This window comes from Salvelinus namaycush, chromosome 7, assembly GCF_016432855.1.
Source record: "Salvelinus namaycush isolate Seneca chromosome 7, SaNama_1.0, whole genome shotgun sequence".
Lineage (NCBI taxonomy): Eukaryota > Metazoa > Chordata > Actinopteri > Salmoniformes > Salmonidae > Salvelinus > Salvelinus namaycush.
Genome location: NC_052313.1, coordinates 58,641,154 through 58,661,355, shown reverse-complemented (window position 1 = coordinate 58,661,355; position 20,202 = coordinate 58,641,154). Strand labels below are relative to the sequence as shown.

Below are 20,202 nucleotides of genomic sequence, written 5' to 3'. Positions count from 1 at the left end.
AGCCTATTATTCATTTGCAAAACAAAATCATGTAATTTACCTTCACAGAAAATCTACAGTTCAATACATCCACCTATGTTGTTTGAATCCTCGACCGTTGTATAACAGTGCGCGCACCCAGGCTACTTTCCTAAGAACTGCGCACAGACGGTTTGTTCCTCATATTTTGTTAACGGGGGATAAATCTGGTATGCAATAATCCACACAACCTCTGTAACTCAAACTCGGCTGTAAATCTTCCCCTGCCATAATGAACTAAAACACACTTAATTAACGTCAAGCTTGCGTCAGAGTTGCCGAGCAACTGTCCCGCGCGCTTCTCGTGGAGCGGGAAAGCTAGTTTGGAGCTGGACACGGTGACGTCAAAGTGGTCTTCACGAGGTTTGCACAATGAATAGGCTGTAGCAGCCGCTCAGCGTACAGTAACGCTAAACAATAACATTGAGCAGCAACGTCTCTTTATTGAATTAGACCATCAACGCTTCTAGTAGACTAGAGGCTCACTAGTCTCCTCCCTATAAGCAGTTTAACGGACAGGCATAAAGTTAAGTGGGTCATGATGACCAATGTGGTGATGACTCATGAGCCATGGCTAACATTGTTCAACTCAATTTGCGACACTCAGCAGCATGATATTTTGTTGGATTCTAGCCACCATTTAGTTGCTATGTCAATGTTGCATTGAGCTTGTATGATGCAACACACTTTATATTGTCCATTTGCATTGGAATTCTACTGTATATATGACACAAAGGAAATACACAAATTCAATACACTGTAATACAATATAATGGAATACAATACAAAGTAAACGCACATATTCACACACAGTACCCTGTGACATGTATAGCCTACTGTCTGGCCATGTAATGTAAATTGTGTCCTATGTCCCACTATTCAATAGGATGATAGGATGAAGCTTGCCCTGCTTCTGTTGTTACGGAACCCACGGGACCTTGTAACCTTGTAGTTGTTTTGTTGATACAGAACCCTGGGACCTTGTAACCTTGTAGTTGTTTTGTTGATACAGAACCCTGGGACCTTGTAACCTTGTAGTTGTTTTGTTGATACAGAACCCTGGGACCTTGTAACCTTGTAGTTGTTTTGTTGATACAGAACCCACGGGACCTTGTAACCTTGTAGTTGTTTTGTTGATGCTGAACCCTGGGACCGTAGAGCCTTGTAGTTGTTTTGTTGTTACTGAAGCCAATGACCTTGTAACCTTGTAGTTGTTTTGTTGATACAGAACCCACGGGACCTTGTAACCTTGTAGTTGTTTTGTTGATACAGAACCCTGGGACCTTGTAACCTTGTAGTTGTTTTGTTGATACAGAACCCTGGGACCTTGTAACCTTGTAGTTGTTTTGTTGTTACTGAAGCCAATGACCTTGTAACCTTGTAGTTGTTTTGTTGATACAGAACCCTGGGACCTTGCAACCTTGTAGTTGTTTTGTTGTTACTGAACCCCAAAATATTTAGCCTTGGAGTTGTTTTGTTGTTACTGAACCCCGGACCTTAGAGCCTTGTAGTTGTTTTGTTGATGCTGAGAAGTAGGAAGTTGTTTAAGATGGAGAATAACACTGGGGAGAGGACTGTCCTTTGGGGAGCACCATTACATATACACAATGAGAGGGATTTGGAGTTGTTGATTTTGACATGCAACTTTATTGTAGGTCTACTGTAATTTTAATGCGTGATCATTCTGAAAGTACTTCACAATACACTAAGGATAGTCGGCACAGAGTAAAAGTTCAATGTTTCTTGTCTCCTTTCCTTTCCTCAAAATACAGGAAATCAATCAGGAAGCAGGCTCCCAGCAGCACAGCCTTCATCTTCACATCCAGGTCCATTGGGAACACGATTCCAAAATGATCTGCGTCCGTGTAGGCTTCGCGCAGGAAGCCGGACCACTGCTTACTGATGTGTCCTATCAACATTGAGTCATCCAGAGTCTTCACCTCAAATGTGACGTCTCTGCAACAACTACAGAAAAACAGCGGCCCTTTGATCCTCAGCTGAGGCTGTCTCCTCTCGTTCAGCACAGTGAGTTTGGGCAGGAACGGGTGACACTCCTGCACCACATACCCTATTGGAATACCGGGGGGACTCTGCACCTCCAGGTCTTGCAGGCAGCAGGGGAAGCAGCAGTAGCTGCACGCAAGAGGGCGCATCAGGGTCAACACCTCCTGCCCCAGGTTGTCCTGGATGTGAAAGGTGAAAGGTCGGCTGGGGCCAAAGCACTGTAGGGTGCAGCAGTTGTTCTCCTCTTCCGCCAGAAACACTTGTTGCCCGATACTGTTCTTCACAATGTAGGAATTTCTAACCTCCCAACCCAGCAGTTCGGCCAGATGAAAAGTCTGATGGACGAGAAGCTGGTCGACATGAATCAGGTATTCCAGTCCTGGGGGGCAGCCGGTGGGTCGGAGATCAGGCGGCGGGGCAGGCATCCTCGCAGGGACCGGAGGGGGCACGTAGCCTGGGGGTACTGGCGGGATTCCGGGGTTCGTGGGCGCGGGGTAGACAGCATTAGGGTGTCCGGAAGGGGCAGGCATCATCGGAGGAGCGGAAGGGGTCATGTATCCAGGTGGTGGGAATCCAGGGTTTATGGGAGCTGGGTAGACAACATTGTGTGGTCCGAGAGAGGCAGGCATCATCGTATGAACCGGTGGGGCTGAAGGTGTCAGGTTGCTTGGGGGTGGTGGCACCACGGTGGGTGCTGGGTACACAGCATTGTGACCAGGCGGCACCTCTTTGGAGTAAGCTGGGGCCGGGGGTAACCGTCCTGAGTCGGTGTCGCCATGTCCTTTGGAGGCCATTGAAACGATGCACTTCCACGTTCTACAAGATCAAACAAGACACCAAAAATGTTCTTCCTTATTTTTTAACTACAAAACCAAGTTACACCTTTATAGCTTCACATGCTCTGACACATACATTTTCTACAAGTTAGCAAGGTATTGGAAACACATCTCTTCTGAGTGTAAGCAAGTTCCTGTTGGTTCTTGAGAGGATTTGCAAATGACTATTATTAGCAGAGATCCTCAGCAGACACAGTCCAGCCCAGTCTTTTAGCCCTCTCATCTTGAGTGTACAGTAACACTTCAGAGATCCAACCATGTTGGGAATGGAGGTCGGTCAGAATATGGAAATGTTTTGTAACTTTGAAATGGACTGTAACACAACAGACTGAGGCTTGACTGTATATGTACACAGAGACTTACTTGCTTCAAAACCCTACAGCCTGTTGTACACGTGCCGAGTCAGCTTACTCAGTGTCATCCCCCTCAGACACTGAAAGGCTTATCCACTTTAGGTGGCTCCTAATGATCAGGCCAATCTCTACGTCATAATCTGTTTATCTGGGAGTCGGAGGCTCAGGTGGTAGCGCATGGAGCTTGCAACGCCAGGGTTGTGGGTTCGATTCCCACGGGGGGGACCAGTATGAAAATGTATGAAAATGTATGCCTGTACTGTAAGTGGCTGTGGATAAGAGCGTCTGCTAAATGACTGACATGTAAACGTAGGTGGAGTGAGGGAGTCACGTGTGAGGTGGTCCAGGATATCGTGGTGGGAGAACAGGACAGTCAGACAAATTCATACACACAAACCGCTCCTAACCTGGTAAAAATAGGCTAAATATCATATATAAATGAATGTTCATTTGGAAAAGTTTTGAATAACATTTTATTGTCTGTAACAATGGTAGAACACAACACACAAAAATAACCTATCCTCCATTGTTACTTGACCTCAAGGTATTTGACCTAATGAAATAAGGCCATGAGGCTGATATGGTATTAGCTGGTATTAGGTCAACAGGCTAACAGGTAGAAACAGATCCAACTCACCTGACAACAGTAGATAAATATTTTAAACAAACAGACTGCTTCTCTTTAACATATGGCAAGTAAAAGTCATCCTTGCTTTGGACTATGTCAACAAGTTTTAATTTGAGCTATTTGTTGATTTTGTTGACATACACAATTTTGTAGTTCTAATGTATGTTCTATGTATGGGTTATGAATGTGTTATGGAGCCCTTATGTACAGTTATGGGGTTCTACTGGTCCGGAACTTCTGCTGTGGTGGGATAGGAACCAACCTGACTAAGTCCCTGGACCCGGGGGAAAAGCGAGAAAGGGACACGATGGAACCAACCTCTTCCACAGTGCACCATGGGAGCTCTCCTCAGTAGAGCTCTCTCTAATCAGAGAAACGTTTACTCTACAGTAGGAAAGCATTATCATCATCAAGTGAGTGGGATGTGTCGCTAGTGCTGTGTGTTTAACTTTGGGTTGGATGTATTTATACATGTACTTGGTCAGAGGAGGAGGTGCCGTGGGGGTCCAGGAAGGAGGCGCTGAGGGAGCCCAGGTCATCCAGTGTCTCCTGGGCCGTCTGCCTCAGGGCCGGGTGGCGGCTGGAGGTGGCCAGCATGCGTATGCGCTCCAGCGGGAGAAGGGGGTCGTCCAGCAGCAGCCCGGGCCCCACCAGGGACACCGCCTCCTCCAGCAGCACTGACTGGAGCAGCCGCAGGGCGTGGAGGCATACCTCAGAGTCCCCGTCTCAGGAGGGGAAGAGGGGTCGGGAGAGAGGAGGACAAGAGAGAGCAAAAAGAGAGAGATAGAATGAAAAAGAGAGGGCGAGGGAAGAGAGGAGGGGCAGAATCAGACAGAAGCAGAGTGAGAGGAAGGGAAAAGAGAGTAAGAGAGAGGGAGAGAAAGAGAGAGGGAGAGAATGAGAGAGGGAGAGAAAGAGAGAGATACAGTCTTAATCCTCCTAACTGACCACAACACATGAACCCTTCTTCACTGATCTGAGTTAAACACACTGATGCCAGCTCTCTGACCTCTGATTCAGGCTCTCTCTTTCGGACACACACTGGACTCTTGGACGATTAGCCCCATTGTGGGCTATAAGAGATCCAAATTAACAAACAAATGCTTTTGAATGCACACATTTTATAACGACACATACAAAGCACACAAGCCCACCCCTCACTCCCCTCTTACCTTCCAAAAGGGTCCAGATGAGAGTGAGAAGTCCTGGAAACTCCCTGATATACTTCAGTCCCTTTACACTGATACTGACATTATACAGAGCCATCAGCATCAACCTGTAACACAGAGAAACTACAATAACCACCATCATTCATCCACTTGCAGATAAACTACAATGGCCATCCACTTGCAGAGAAACTACAATAACCATCATCATTCATCCACTTGCAGATAAACTACAATGGCCATCCACATGCAGAGAAACTACAATAACCATCATCATTCATCCACTTGCAGATAAACTACAACAACCATCAGCATCCACCTGCAGATAAACTACAATGGGCATCCACATTCACCTGCAGAGAAACTACAATAACCATCATCATTCATCCACCTGCAGAAAAACTACAATAACCATCATCGTTCATCCACCTGCAGATAAACTACAATAACCATCATCATTCATCCACCTGCAAATAAACTACAATACCCATCATCATTCATCCACCTGCAGAGAAACTACAATAACCATCATCATTAATCCACCTGCAGATAAACTACAATAACCATCATCATTCATCCACCTGCAGAGAAACTACAATAACCATCATCATTAATCCACCTGCAGATAAACTACAATAATCATCATCATTCATCCACCTGCAGAGAAACTACAATGCCTAGTTAATTTATTATTGCAGGTATCATTTGATCTGGATTCAAATGGCTGTGTGTATTGATGTTGGGTCGGCCAACATAACTGCTGAGGAGACCGTGTGTGTGTATGATTATTAATGTGAGTGATTTAGAAGTCCTCCAGTCTTACACTTTGAGTTTGGGGAAGACCCCAGGCTTCAGGAGCTCCAGCAGCTGCATCAGAGTCTCCAGGAGGACGTGGGCGGAGCTGGACAGGTAGTCCCGCCCACACGTCACCGCCGCCACGTCTGAGTGGATAATCAAACAGCAGAGAGGTCACCGATTGGAGCGCTAAAGATGTTAACGCTGAGCAGAGTGTGCCATTTATTATAAACTGGGTGGTTCCAGCCCTGAATGCTGATTGGCTGACAGTCGTGGTATATCAGACCATATTCCACGGGTATGACAAAACGTTTATTTTTACTGCTCTAATTAAGTTGGTAACCAGTTTATAATAGCAATAAGGCACCTCGGGGGTTTGTGGTATATGCCAATATACCACGGCTAAGAGCTGTATCCAGGCACTCGTTAGAACAGCCCTTAGCTGTGGTATATTGGCCATATACCACACCCCCTCATGCCTTATTGCTTAATTATATGATGCAAAATATGTTATATAACACAGCATTGACTGGAATAACTCACAGTGAGATGGTGTAATTATAAACTGTGGTTATCAAAATACATTCAATAGACAGTTTGGATGGCATGCCATGGTGGCATAGCCGCACACTCACTGGTGACGACTCCGGCCAGCGCCAGAACAAACTGGTGCTCATGGGAGTTGGAGTCTTGCTGCTCGGCCTTGGCCTCCCCATCCAGAGACTTGACAAAGCTCTCCAGGGTCTGGCCCGCCACACTCAGGAAGGACTGCAGCTTACCCTACAATCAGAGTAATGAGGCAGGGTCAGAGATGGCCAGAGGGAGAAGGGAGGAATTAAGGAGGGGAACAAGGAGGGTGATGGAAGAGGACAAAGGCTAAGAGAACCAGGACATGGACTGTAGTTTAAAGACAACCAGGACATGGACTGTAGTTTAAAGACAACCAGGACATGGACTGTAGTTTAAAGACAACCAGGACATGGACTGTAGTTTAAAGACAACCAGGACATGGACTGTAGTTTAAAGACAACCAGGACATGGACTGTAGTTTAAAGACAACCAGGACATGGACTGTAGTTTAAAGACAACCAGGACATGGACTGTAGTTTAAAGCCAACCAGGACATGGACTGTAGTTCAAAGAGAACCAGGACATGGACTAGAGTTCAAAGAGAACCAGGACATGGACTAGAGTTCAAAGAGAACCAGGACATGGACTAGAGTTCAAAGAGAACCAGGACATGGACTAGAGTTCAAAGAGAACCAGGACATGGACTAGAGTTCAAAGAGAACCAGGACATGGACTAGAGTTCAAAGAGAACCAGGACATGGACTAGAGTTTAAAGAGAACCAGGACATGGACTAGAGTTCAAAGAGAACCAGGACATGGACTGGAGTTTAAAGAGAACCAGGACATGGACTAGAGTTCAAAGAGAACCAGGACATGGACTAGAGTTCAAAGAGAACCAGGACATGGACTAGAGTTAAAAGAGAACCAGGACATGGACTAGAGTTAAAAGAGAACCAGGACATGGACTAGAGTTCAAAGAGAACCAGGACATGGACTGGAGTTCAAAGAGAACCAGGACATGGACTAGAGTTCAAAGAGAACCAGGACATGGACTAGAGTTTAAAGAGAACCAGGACATGGACTAGAGTTCAAAGAGAACCAGGACATGGACTGGAGTTTAAAGAGAACCAGGACATGGACTAGAGTTCAAAGAGAACCAGGACATGGACTGGAGTTCAAAGAGAACCAGGACATGGACTGGAGTTAAAAGAGAACCAGGACATGGACTAGAGTTCAAAGAGAACCAGGACATGGACTAGAGTTCAAAGAGAACCAGGACATGGACTGGAGTTAAAAGAGAACCAGGACATGGACTAGAGTAAAAAGAGAACCAGGACATGGACTGGAGTTCAAAGAGAACCAGGACATGGACTAGAGTTCAAAGAGAACCAGGACATGGACTAGAGTTTAAAGAGAACCAGGACATGGACTAGAGTTCAAAGAGAACCAGGACATGGACTGGAGTTTAAAGAGAACCAGGACATGGACTAGAGTTCAAAGAGAACCAGGACATGGACTAGAGTTCAAAGAGAATCAGGACATGGACTAGAGTTCAAAGAGAATCAGGACATGGACTGGAGTGGAAAGCATCAGAGGCAGAGGAATAGGTTCAGATGAGTGCTGACCCCTAAATCTTTTTATTTTATTTCACCTTTATTTAACCAGGTAGGCCAAGATAAAGCAAAGCAGTGCGACAAAAACAACAACACAGAGTTACACATAAACAAACGTACAGTCAATAACACAAATTAAAGAAAAATAGAAAAATCTATGTAAATTGACCCCTGGGCCATTGGTACTTCTGTGTCAGCGCAATACAGTAAAAATCCACCAAGTCTATTAAAGGGTGTGATGAAGCTACTGTCATCATGTTATAGCTATCCAGTCCTCTCAGATCTCCACAGGTGTGTAAGCGGCTAGGGGGTTGGTTTGGAATTGGATGAAAGGTTTTGTACGGTCTGTGGATGAATGCCTCTCACATCGGCCAGGATGTCTTTGACTGCCTCCTCCTTACTGGAGGTGCTCCACAGCAGGGTGCAGGAGGCAGCACCCAGCCCAGTACAGAACTCAGCCTGCTGCTGCAGCTGCTCCCGACTCTCCCATAGCTGCTCCCTCAGAACCAACTTCTCCTGCAGGGGCATGCAGCAGATAGGTAAACACTCAGACACACACACTTACATGCATACACACACACTTACACTCATACACACACACACTTACACGCACACACACCTACACTCATACCCACACATACTTGTCCCAGGAACCATCTTCTTCTCTGGGTCTACAAGTAAGGCCTTAAGACATACTCTGACACACACAATGTTACCTAGGGAACAGGTTACCCTATCCATACTCAAGTTAGACTTTAGTTAATATGCCTCCATCTCTCACCTCTCTCTTTAATAACCCTCCATCTCTCACCTCTCTCTCTTTAATATCCCTCCATCTCTCACCTCTCTCTTTAATATCCCTCCATCTCTCACCTCTCTCTCTTTAATATCCCTCCATCTCTCACCTCTCTCTTTAATATCCCTCCATCTCTCACCTCTTTAATATCCCTCCATCTCTCACCTCTCTCTTTAATATCCCTCCATCTCTCACCCCTCTGTAATATCCCTCCATCTCTCACCTCTCTTTAATATCCCTCCATCTCTCACCTCTCTCTTTAATATCACTCCATCTCTCACCTCTCTCTCTTTCTGACACTCGCTCTGCGCTGCGTCCAGGCGAGAGCGAAGGTGCAGACACTCATGTCTCAGTTGCTCCTGCTCCTGACCAAGGCGCTCCTTCACTACACACACACACACACACGATTTTCCCTTTCACTGTTTAGGCTATTTCCCAATACCAACATTCATGTTATTCATTATCTGCCCACTTGTATGATAACATCCGCGTAGAGCCATTTCAAGGGCAGCTTACTTGTCTCTGCAGCACGGGCTTTCTGCAGCATCTCAATCAGGTCTCCATTCACTACTTTGGGTAAGAACTCTCGGAGCTGCATGACCTCTGTAGTCAATCTCTCCAAGTCTCTTTTTCTGATTTGGACCAGGACTTCTCGGCTGTCAACCTAGAACAGAAAATCAATAGCCAGTCATGTGAATAAATATTTTATTACAGTTTTACTTGATTTTTGCAAGGTGTGGCTTATTTTTGCCAATGTGCCAGGCAAATAGCTGTTAAAACCCCTAGCTGTTTGGGGTTTTAGGCTGGGTCTCTGTACAGCACTTCGAGATATTAGCTGATGTACGAAGGGCTATATAAAATAAACTTGATTGATTGATTGAAATACACTACCGTTCAAACATTTGGGGTCACTTTAGAAATGTTCACTTTAGAAATGTCCTTGTTTTTGAAAGAAAATATAATTTTTTGTCCATTAAAATAACATCAAATTGATCAGAAATACAGTGTAGACATTGTTAATGAAGGCCAGCATCCCTGAGTCGCCTCTTCACTGTTTTCGTTGAAACTGGTGTTTTGCGGGTACTATTTAATTAAGCTGCCAGTTGAGGGATATGTTTCTCAAACTAGACACTCTAATGTACTTGTCCTCTTGCTCAGTTGTACACCGGGGCCTCCCACTCCTCTTTCTATTCTGGCTAGAGCCAGTTTGCGCTGTTCTGTGAAGGGAGTAGTACACAGCCTTGTACGAGATCTTCAGTTTCTTGGCAATTTCTCACATGGAATAGCCTTCATTTCTCAGAACATGAATAGACTGATGAGTTTCAGAAGAAAGGTCTTTGTTTCTAGCTATTTTGAGCCTGTAATCAAACCCACAAATGCTGATGCTCCAGATACTCAACTAGTTTAAAGAAGCATTAGTCATATGTAGTCTCCCTAGGCAAAAAGGGGTGCCTACACAATGTGAACAATGCTCCTAGTGCTGTTGCCCTAGGTCTGGGATTTCCTGAGACTATCATATCTGTAACATTAGGTGGTATGCTGTAGTCATATCTGTAACATTAGGCGGTATGCTGTAGTCATATCTGTAATATTAGGTGGTGTGTAGTAGTCATATCTGTAATATTAGGTGGTATGCTGTAGTCATATCTGTAATATTAGGTGGTGTGTAGTAGTCATGTCTGTAATATTAGATGGTGTGTAGTAGTCATATCTGTAATATTAGATGGTATGCAGTAGTCATAGCTGTAATAGTAGGAGGTATGCAGTAGTCATATCTGTAATATTAGATGGTATGCAGTAGTCATATCTGTAGTAGTAGGAGGTATGCAGTAGTCATAGCTGTAATATTAGGTGGTATGCTGTAGTCATATCTGTAATATTAGGTTTTCATTTAAGAGTCCCTGTATACAGTTGTGACCAAAAGCTTTGAGAATGACACAAATATTAATTTTCACAAAGTCTGCTGCCTCAGTTTGTATGATGGCAATTTGCATATACTCCAGAATGTTATGAAGAGTGATCAGATGAATTGCAATTAATTGCAAAGTCCCTCTTTGTCATGCAAAGGGACTGAATCCCCCCAAAAAACATTTCCACTGCATTTCAGCCCTGCCACAAAAGGACCAGCTGACATCATGTCAGTGATTCTCTCGTTAACACAGGTGTGAGTGTTGACGAGGACAAGGCTGGAGATCACTCTGGCATGCTGATTGAGTTTGAATAACGGACTGGAAGCTTCAAAAGGAGGGTGGTGCTTGGAATCATTGTTCTTCCTCTGTCAATCATGGTTACCTGCAAGGAAACACGTGCCGTCATCCTTGCTTTGCACAAAAAGAGCTTCACAGGCAAGGATATTGCTGCCAGTAAGATTGCACCTAAATCAACCATTTATCGGATCATCAAGAACTTCAAGGAGAGTGGTTCAATTGTTGTGAAGAAGGCTTCAGGGTGCCCAAGAAAGTCCAGCAAGCGCCAGGACCGTCTCCTACATTTGATTCAGCTGCGGGATCGGGACACCACCAGTACAGAGCTTGCTCAGGAATGGCAGCAGGCAGGTGTGAGTGCATCTGCACGCACAGTGAGGCGAAGACTTTTGGAGGATGGCCTGGTGTCAAGAAGGGCAGCAAAGAAGCCACTTATCTCCAGGAAAAACATCAGGGACAGACTGATATTCTGCAAAAGGTACAGGGATTGGACTGCTGAGGACTGGGGTAAAGTCATTTTCTCTGATGAATCCCCTTTCCGATTGTTTGGGGCATCCGGAAAAAAGCTTGTCCGGAGAAGACAAGGTGAGCGCTACCATCAGTCCTGTGTCATGCCAACAGTAAAGCATCCTGAGACCATTCATGTGTGGGGTTGCTTCTCAGCCAAGGGAGTGGGCTCACTCACAATTTTGCCTAAGAACACAGCCATGAATAAAGAATGGTACCAGCACATCCTCCGAGAGCAACTTCTCCCAACCATCCAGGAACAGTTTGGTGAAGAACAATGCCTTTTCCAGCATGATGGACCACCTTGCCATAAGGCAAAAGTGACAACTAAGTGGCTCGGGGAGCAAAACATTGATATTTTGAGTCCATGGCCAGGAAACTCCCCAGATCTTAATCCCATTGAGAACTTGTGGTCAATCCTCAAGAGGCGGGTGGACAAACAAAACCCCACAAATTCTGACAAACTCCAAGCATCGATTATGCAAGAATGGGCTGCCATCAGTCAGGATGTGGCCCAGAAGTTAATTGACAGCATGCCAGGGCAGATTGCAGAGGTCTTGAAAAAGAAGGGTCAACACTGCAAATATTGACTCTTTGCATCAATCTCATGTAATTGTCAATAAAAGCCTTTGACACTTATGAAATGCTTGTAATTATAATTCAGTATTCCATAGTAACATCTAACAAAAATATCTAAAGACACTGAAGCAGCAAACTTTGTAGAAATTAATATTTGTGTCATTCTCAAAACTTTTGGCCATGACTGTACATACAATTCACTAGAAGCAGACCATCTTTGCTAGCTCTGTAATAGTTAATGCAGTTCTGGCATCTAGTGGACAAATCTGAAAATTACAATGTAAATTTCCTGGACAAGGACGGACTTCAGGTAAGTTATCTCTTCACACGACAAATAACGGGCTCGCTCTTGACCAGACCGAAATAGTAACCTAATCCAACATTACTCACCTACAAGTCTAGCTGACAGTGACTCTTCAACTTTGTTTGCTGAGATGGTTGTTACAAAGAGATAACTTACTTGTGAATAAGTAGTAACTTCATCTTCATGTAAGTACCTGTGTATTCGTGTCTGGTTAGCTCTTGTTAGCTAGCTAGTTACAGTAGCAAGCGTAGCTAGCAAATGTGCTAGCAAACATGGAAGCTAATTTGCGAGCTCAATATTTTTGTTTTACTATAGTGATAGTCAAAAATATGATATAAATACCTTTCTTTTCTTGCACAAAGCCAACATTTTTGTGTCTATTACTTGAGTCATTTTTAATTCCTCTGAGGTTTGTTTTGAGATGAGTTTAGTGCACTTGCCACTAGTGATGGGCATTCCGAGTCTTTTCGGTGAGCAGAGCCGGCTCATTTGGCTCCGTTCAGGTAAAAGAGCCGGCTCATTTGGCTCCGTTCAGGTAAAAGAGCCGGTTCATTTGGCTCCCAAATGGCTCCTCGTTCAAAATGCTTAAAAATATATCTAGAATCAAGGAAAACGTGCAAATATCCAATTTTAAACCACAAAAAGTAGGCTACCATTATGTCAGATCTTGAAATGCACGTTCAAATGCATTTTTACCTGGATCAATTATTCAGTTCTTTTTAACGCACTGCACATTTTAGGATGGACCAGAATGACCGCTCTCCCCACTATTGTTTCTGCAGTGAGAATTCACCCTCTTTAGATAATTATTTAATAACTTATTTGCAGGTAATAGTTGTTTTGAGAGAAAAAAACTGTTTGTAGCTGTATGTAAATCACCAAAAAGAGCCGTTCGTTTTGCTCTAAGGTTTATTGGTGGAATGTTTAATTACTCCCAGCATAATTTCCAATAATCATACGTAATCTCTATGCAACGGCACTGTTTCACTAGGACACCAGTATCTTTTGTAAAGATACACCCACCCCCAAACATCTTCCTGCACTATGACCCCTGGGCCCTGACCTACATCATGTCACGTTTTACCTTTCTAGCTTCCAGTGGGCTAGCTACAGTTTAGTGATTCGTTTCAAGAGTTCCTCCGTCATGTACTAAAAATCTACAGTACTCGCCGTATATTTGACCTCTCTCATTGTTCAAATGTCTCATTCTCTCTGGTCGTGCTGTTGTTAAAGTGTACGAACGCAGTGCGGCGGCTGGACCTCCTAATCAAGAACTTGTCGTATGTCCGAGACCAGCCCCTCACGCCTCATGGAGGGGGCAGTGTCTCCGCTGACCGGGCGTCCACTGGTTCTACAGAGGGGAGCCATGTTCTTGAGGATTGTGGTCGACTGAGTGGTAGCTGCAGATGGAGAAACTACCACGTCATGTTCATTAGAACAGGTACTGACTGTTGAATGACAGCCCTTCATCAGCCCAATACACACACACACCTTATCTTTTGAGCTAGTCCTTCAGTCGTAGTGATGTCCGGGTGGATTCTACAGTTAACTTAAGTGTCCTGCTCCCTGAGAGGAGCGAAAGGTGCAGAAGGCTGTGCAGTACGCTGGTGAGGACACCGGCATCAATGAAGAGATGCAGGTCTTCCAGACCCCAGAACCTGTAAAAGTGCTACATCTCTCCTCTAGCATGGTAAACACATTTAATGCAAAACCTCATTAAACTGACACACTACTGTTCAGGAGTATTACATTTTCTTATTTTCTGAGTGACATTGACGATTATGCGTTCATCTTTGCATTAATTTCAGATGCCTGGTTGTTAAATATAGTACAGAGAAAGTGTATGCTATTCCCCCTGACATAAAGCATAATGATTGCTCAATGTGAATGGTTTTGTAACCTGTAATGTCAGTTCCAAAACAGACCAATAGATGGCAGTAGATGGCATTTAGCATTGAATACATCTTAGGTTCCAAGAACTGGTACACTGATGACCAAAACAATTGCTTTATTCAATAAGTACAGCCAAATATTTACATTTACACACAAGGAATGAACACATGGCAGAAACATTTGTCAGATCATTCATTGTCTGTCCCTGAGGACAGGGTCTAGGCCACAGTCCCATATCTTTCATCGTTTTTTTCAAAACTGCCCCACTGGACCCAATATAGAAGAATATGTACCTTTAACCAAAAGCAGACATGGCCCACTGTTTGACATCTGTGGGGCATTGTGGGTATTTCTGCAGGGCCTCCATGATCTGGCTGTGGTTTAACATAAGTTTCATCAGCTGGAACTCCTTCTGGATCTTAGCTGTGGAGCTGTCCATAGACTTAATCAGCTCCAACTGCTGCAGGTGTTCAAACGCCTGGAACAGAGTGTTATTGGGTTGAATAAATCTTGAGTATCAAATAATACAATAGCCACATGTATGCCAAGACTGTATGTATTACAATACACTTTAGTCAGGGGTATTACAGAGAAGGGACAAACAGCAGCATTATATACTGAACAAAAATAAAACGCAACATCCAACAATTTTACTAAGTTACAGTTCATGTAAGGAAATCAGGCCATTTAAATAAATAAATTAGGCCCTAATCTATGGATTTCATATGGCTGGTTCAGGGGCGCATCCATGGGTGGATAGGCCCAGCCTATCCAAATGAGTTTTTCCCCACAAAGGGCTCTATTAGAGACAGAAATAATCCTCTGTTTCATCAGCTATCCGGGTGGCTGGTCTCAGACGATCCCGCAGGTTAAGAAGCCGGATGTGGAGGTCCTGGGCTGGTGTGGTTACACGTGGTCTGCGGTTGTGAGGCCGTACTGCGAAATTCTCAAAAATGCCGTTGAAGGTGGCTTATGGTAGAGAAATTAACATTCAATTCTCTGGCAACAGTTCTGGTGGACATTCCTGCAGTCAGCATGCCAATTGCACACTCCCTCAAAACTTGAGACATCTGTGGAATTGTGTTGTGTGACAAAACTGCACATTTTAGAGTGGCCTTTTATTGTCCCCAGCAAAAGGTGCACCTGTGTAATGATCAAGCTGTTTAATCAACTTCTTAATATGCCACACATGTCAGGTGGATGGATTATCTTGACAAAGGAGAAATGCTCACTAACAGGGATGTAAACAAATTTGTGCACAAAATAACAGAAATAAGCTTTATGTACGTTTGGAACATTTCTGGGATCTTTTATTTCAGCTCATGAAACATGACCTGACTACACTTTACATGTTGCGTTTATATTTTTGTTCAGTATTCATCAACATTCAGCACAAATCCACCCTTCTTCATTGTGAAATAAACTTACCTTGAGAACGAGCTACAAAAACATTATAGGATCTTTATGAAATATACTATTGGAAGGGTCTGATGTCATTCTACTGAGACCATGTCATGCAGACCCACCTTTATGACGACTGGCTTGTCAAAGTTATGGATAGAACGGGATTTCCTCTGCAGGAATTTCTTGAACTCTGACAAAAATAAAATATCTATTAACACAAACGTATGTCATTCCCAACAATTACACACCAGCTCTTACTAACTGTTGATCCTTACCATTGTGAACCATCTGGAAGTTAAACGGCTCTCCTTCATAGATGTCATTCAAGTGTTTCATGGCAATTATCAGGCACAGTTCAAGAATGGACAGGCCTGGAAAGATCAACAAAGCAAAATGCAGGCCAAATGATCAATGTTTTATCAAATGGTCATACGTCCATCAAAGAAATCCTCTAATAATGACCTCTACCCCTAATGGCTTTAGGCTTTAAATTACCATGAAGAATGTTTGCTTTAGAGTCCACCATACAGACTCTACTGGCCTCCAAAAGATCAGTGGGCTTGATGGCAGGTTTAGATGCACTCACACGGCTCAGAGCCAGCATCTGCAGAGAGGGGTCCACACACACAAAGCAACATTCAGAGTTTTTTTCCCCCACTCTTTGCTTTTATACTACAGATACAAACTCTTACCAGTAACAAGTGCAAGGAACGGAAGTCTTTGCTGGAGTTATAATGTCTTTGTAAGACATCCACCACTGGTTGGTCTTCACATAGCGTCTGAAATAAAGTCAGGAAGCATCGTGAGTAAGAAGAAAAATACCTTTCGGATAAAGCCAACTACAGCACATCACAAATCTAGTACTGTTAAAAAAAATAGTTTGCAGTCCTGGACTGGCCTCACCTTGATGCCGTCATTCCACTCGTCATAGAACTTGGTGTCGGGGAAGTCTTGTGGCAGGCTGAGCTGTGAGCGGACGTTGTCCAGGTACTGTATGAAGCTCAGGGAGCTGAGCAGGTGGATCTGTCTGTGGCTGAACCTGGACTTGACCCTCTTCTCTAGCAGCTCCAGGACATCCTGCAGCAAGCAGAGATGAGACCAGTTGTGATCACCAGAGAAGAGGATGAAAGAGAAGAAGGTAGAGTACAGTAAAGTCACAGGAGACTGAGGGGAGGATGGCTCATAATGCCTGGAATGGAGTAAACAGAATGGTATCAAACACATGCAAACCATGTGTTCAATGCCATTCAATTTATTCTGTTCCAGCCATTACTTAGAGCCTGTCCTCCCCAATTAAGGTACCACCTGTGAGTAGAGTAGAATATAATTAGATTGAAACCTATCCTTTTGAAACTAAAACGAGTTAATCACTGGAGAGGTCTAAAAGCTAGATAGTACACAACTGAGGTAGAAGAGACCCTACCAGTCTGCAGGTGAGGCCGATCACAGCGATGGGAGCCTGGGCAGACTGGGAGACATCCAGGAGGTTGTAGAGCAGAGTCTGGTTCTTATGGTGGGCAAACAGGTCAAACTCATCCAGAATGAAGAGGACAGGCCGACTGCTGCTACGATCACCTGGGACAAAGAGAGAACAGTACACTGTAGAGCCATACTGTCAGCATAAAGAGGGAGGATTCTTCAAAATTATAGTGAGGGAAATGTGCAGAAATTATTACCTTTCTTTAACGCCTCAAGAAGGAAGGCCAGGTTTTCTGCAAAACTACCCTGAAATTGACAATAAAATAAAGAGCAAGTTATAAATTGCAAAGGTACAAAACATACAGCATAACTTCTGTAAACACTTACAAACACTTTGTCTCCAACAACATTCTCCAGATTGAGCTGGCGTGTGATTTCTTTGAGCGCTATTCTATCATCAGTCTGTAAAAGACCTAGAAAGACAGAGAAGAAGAGTTGGGGAGAGAATCAACAGACAGTGCAGAAACAGACAGAGAATCAACAGACACAGAAACAAACATAGAAACAACCACAGACATCCTACTACCAACCATTCAGGTGGACAGGTAACACGTTCTTATTGACATCCTTCACTTCCAGCAACTCTCTCAAGACACAGTTCAGGAGCTGGAGATAACAGAAGAAAGTCAACATGCATGACGACGACAATAGGAGTTGGCTATACAGCACAAACAGATCTGGGACAAGGCTATCCTCGTAGCATTCCATACCATTGTTTTCCCAGATCCCCTGGGTCCAACGATGAGTACAGAATTACTCTCTCCATGGACAGCTGTCCTCCTCAGCAGCTCCAGCAGGTGTCTGGAACATTAACACAAGGACCGTTACCCACAATGCCCCACTCTCTGCAGCTCAGTATACAACCTGGCCAATTGCCATGTTCAAAACAACTGGGAACTCTCCGACTTCAGTGCGTTCAAAACAAATGGGAACTTGGGGGAAAAAACGAGCTCCGACTGGGAAAAATCTATTTCAATTGTTATCCAACTCGGGAACTGAGGCCTCTTTCTAGAGCTCCGACCTCGTATTTCTGAAGTTCCCGGTTGTTTTGAACGCGGCCGGTGGCTGCCAAGGTGTAACACTAGACAGCATAGACACACAGAAACGACAGGTATAGGTGGGGCTGGAGCCAAATAATAAACAACAGCTGGGTCCTTGTGAAATTGAAAATCTGAACAGTTAAGTTTATTATGCTAGGACTTTCAGCCCCCAACAAAATGCACATTGCCATGACACATGACCTGTGGAGTACCCCTCATTAAACACACTTGTCATGTGTTATGGTAAATAGACCCAACTTATACCATTACCCTTACATTAATCAATCTGCTACAGTACAGTAAGTGAGTGTCACGTTTGTCAATTAATGACACCTTAGTTAGCAGGTCAGCACCACCAAGGTACCTACTTGTGTTGTGATTCCATTCCCACTGGCTTTTCAGGAAGTCTCTGATGACAGAATCTCTCCCTCAATATCATCTGAACCTGAAAAATAAATCCATTCTAAAAAGGGTTATTATTAAGTATTTGCCAGTAATGTTGTCCATGGGACATCATACCTTAATGTGTTACCTGGCTGGGTAAGTTTTTTTTGTTACATTTGTTTAACTAGGCAAGTCAGTTAAGAACAAATTCTTATTTACAATGACGGCTTAGGAACAGTGGGTTAACTGCCTTGTTCAGGGGCAAAACGACAGATTTTTACCTTGGCAGCTCGGGGATTCGATCTAGCAAGGTCACCACAACCAACTAATAAATTGATCCATTACGTTGCCTGCTCAATGTAAACATTCAATAAAACAAACGAACACAAACCTGAGAAATACATTCGCCGACTGGCATGTGTGTTTCTTTCACTTTTCGTTTACTCATGGTGGCAACAGTCTAGAATGGACAAAACACAAGAGAGACTTGCGCTAAAGCTAACTACAGAAGCTAGCTAGCAAGCAAGCAACATGGCATGCAGTGCAAACAAAACGAACTATTTCTCTATTATGGTAACTAGCTGATGACTCGCCTTATAAAAATAAAAGTGTATGGTGAAACATATGACTGAGTGATATTTACAAGTTTGGTGACGTTAATAATAATAATTATTAACTTTTTTCCCGATGACAGTGGTCTAAGCGCGAAATTGAAATCTTTGCGAAGACATTTCTCATTTAACAATCACAACTCAAACCCACTTCCGGGTCACCTAATTATTGGATCTACAATAGGAGGCTATATTACTGCACAAAACAATCTACACACATTTAAATGAATAATTCCAGGATGTAAGATTCCCTGCATCTAATTAATATCAAATGTACTTAATCAGGGAGGGGATGTTCTCTTCCAACAGTGATTATCCTACCACAGCCACCGAGTTAGCGCTTATGATGGGAATGCATTATGAATGGTCCCGACCTTTTGGTACCCAGAAGTAGTAGTATGCTCATGGAAGCTTTACTTATTCAATGCCAGGTCAGACACATATGTGTTGAGCCTTTTATCAGTGGTGGAATAAGTACCCAATTGTCATAATAGAGTAAAAATTAAGATACCTTCATAGAAAATCACTCAAGTAAAAGTGAAAGTCACCCAGTAAAATACTACTTGAGAAAAAGTTTAAAAATATTTGGTTTTAAATATACTTAAGTATCAAAAGGGAAAGTATAAATAATTTGAAATAGCTTCTATTAGGTAATCCAAACGGCGCAAATGTATTTTATTTTATTTTTTATTTACGGATAGCCAAGGGCATACTACAACATTCAGACATAATTTACAAACGAAGCATTTGTGTTTAGTGAGTCAGCCGGATTGGGGGCAGTAGGGATGACAAGGGATGTTCTCTTGATAAGTGTGTGAATTTGACAATTTTCCTGTCGTGTTAAGCATTCAAAATGTAACAAGTACTTTAGGGTGTCAGGGAAAATGTATGGAGTACAAATTACATTATTTTCTTTAGGAATATAGTGGAGTAAAAGTTGTCAAAAATATCAATAGTATAGTACAGACACCCCCCCAAAAATTGTTTTACTTAAGTACTTTACACCACTGCCTTTTAT

The 20,202-nt window shown here is 43.5% G+C and overlaps 3 protein-coding genes across 5 annotated transcripts; all 3 read right to left on the bottom strand.

The window, feature by feature from the left end:
• Positions 1-1,751: 1,751 nt before the first annotated feature.
• Positions 1,752-2,447, bottom strand: LOC120050578 (phospholipid scramblase 1-like). Its single transcript, XM_038997173.1, has one exon. It carries the CDS (start codon positions 2,445-2,447, stop codon positions 1,752-1,754), a length of 696 nt encoding a protein of 231 aa, XP_038853101.1.
• Positions 2,448-2,526: 79 nt separating this feature from the next.
• LOC120050872 (heat shock factor 2-binding protein-like) lies at positions 2,527-13,741 on the bottom strand. Its single transcript, XM_038997397.1, has 9 exons — positions 13,649-13,741; positions 9,296-9,443; positions 9,061-9,164; positions 8,350-8,499; positions 6,436-6,580; positions 5,829-5,946; positions 5,012-5,115; positions 4,317-4,564; positions 2,527-2,838 (listed from the first exon to the last, which is right to left on the bottom strand). Exons 1-9 carry the CDS (start codon positions 13,739-13,741, stop codon positions 2,527-2,529), a joined length of 1,422 nt encoding a protein of 473 aa, XP_038853325.1.
• A 623-nt stretch (positions 13,742-14,364) lies between these two features.
• Positions 14,365-19,527, bottom strand: LOC120050577 (origin recognition complex subunit 4-like). Of its 3 annotated transcripts, none has more exons than XM_038997171.1 (14): positions 19,462-19,527; positions 18,965-19,033; positions 18,558-18,634; positions 17,860-17,950; positions 17,680-17,755; positions 17,477-17,562; positions 17,347-17,395; positions 17,094-17,245; positions 16,574-16,747; positions 16,363-16,449; positions 16,166-16,274; positions 15,946-16,041; positions 15,793-15,860; positions 14,365-14,744 (listed from the first exon to the last, which is right to left on the bottom strand). In XM_038997171.1, exons 2-14 carry the CDS (start codon positions 19,019-19,021, stop codon positions 14,562-14,564), a joined length of 1,305 nt encoding a protein of 434 aa, XP_038853099.1. In that variant the 5' UTR covers positions 19,022-19,033; positions 19,462-19,527; the 3' UTR covers positions 14,365-14,561. The 3 variants fall into 3 exon arrangements, with proteins under 3 accessions (XP_038853099.1, XP_038853098.1, XP_038853100.1); XM_038997170.1 differs by lacking the exon at positions 19,462-19,527 and adding an exon at positions 19,403-19,421; XM_038997172.1 differs by lacking the exon at positions 19,462-19,527 and adding an exon at positions 19,217-19,235.
• Between the last annotated feature and the right edge of the window lie 675 nt (positions 19,528-20,202).

Excerpts from the sequence above, each read along its gene's own strand:
- LOC120050578 (XM_038997173.1), bottom strand. The coding sequence starts at position 2,447 with ATGCCTGCCCCGCCGCCTGATCTCCGACCCACCGGCTGCCCCCCAGGA.
- LOC120050577 (XM_038997171.1), bottom strand. The coding sequence starts at position 19,021 with ATGAGTAAACGAAAAGTGAAAGAAACACACATGCCAGTCGGCGAATGT. Across the intron at positions 17,246-17,346 it reads TCTTGAGGCGTTAAAGAAAG|GTGATCGTAGCAGCAGTCGG; the intron begins GTAATAATTTCT and ends TCTTTGTCCCAG. Across the intron at positions 15,861-15,945 it reads CTTCCAGATGGTTCACAATG|AGTTCAAGAAATTCCTGCAG; the intron begins GTAAGGATCAAC and ends TATTTTTGTCAG.
- LOC120050872 (XM_038997397.1), bottom strand. The coding sequence starts at position 13,741 with ATGGCTCCCCTCTGTAGAACCAGTGGACGCCCGGTCAGCGGAGACACT. Across the intron at positions 8,500-9,060 it reads AGTGTCAGAAAGAGAGAGAG|GAGAAGTTGGTTCTGAGGGA; the intron begins GTGAGAGATGGA and ends ATGCCCCTGCAG. Across the intron at positions 5,947-6,435 it reads GCTGGCCGGAGTCGTCACCA|ACGTGGCGGCGGTGACGTGT; the intron begins GTGAGTGTGCGG and ends TTATCCACTCAG.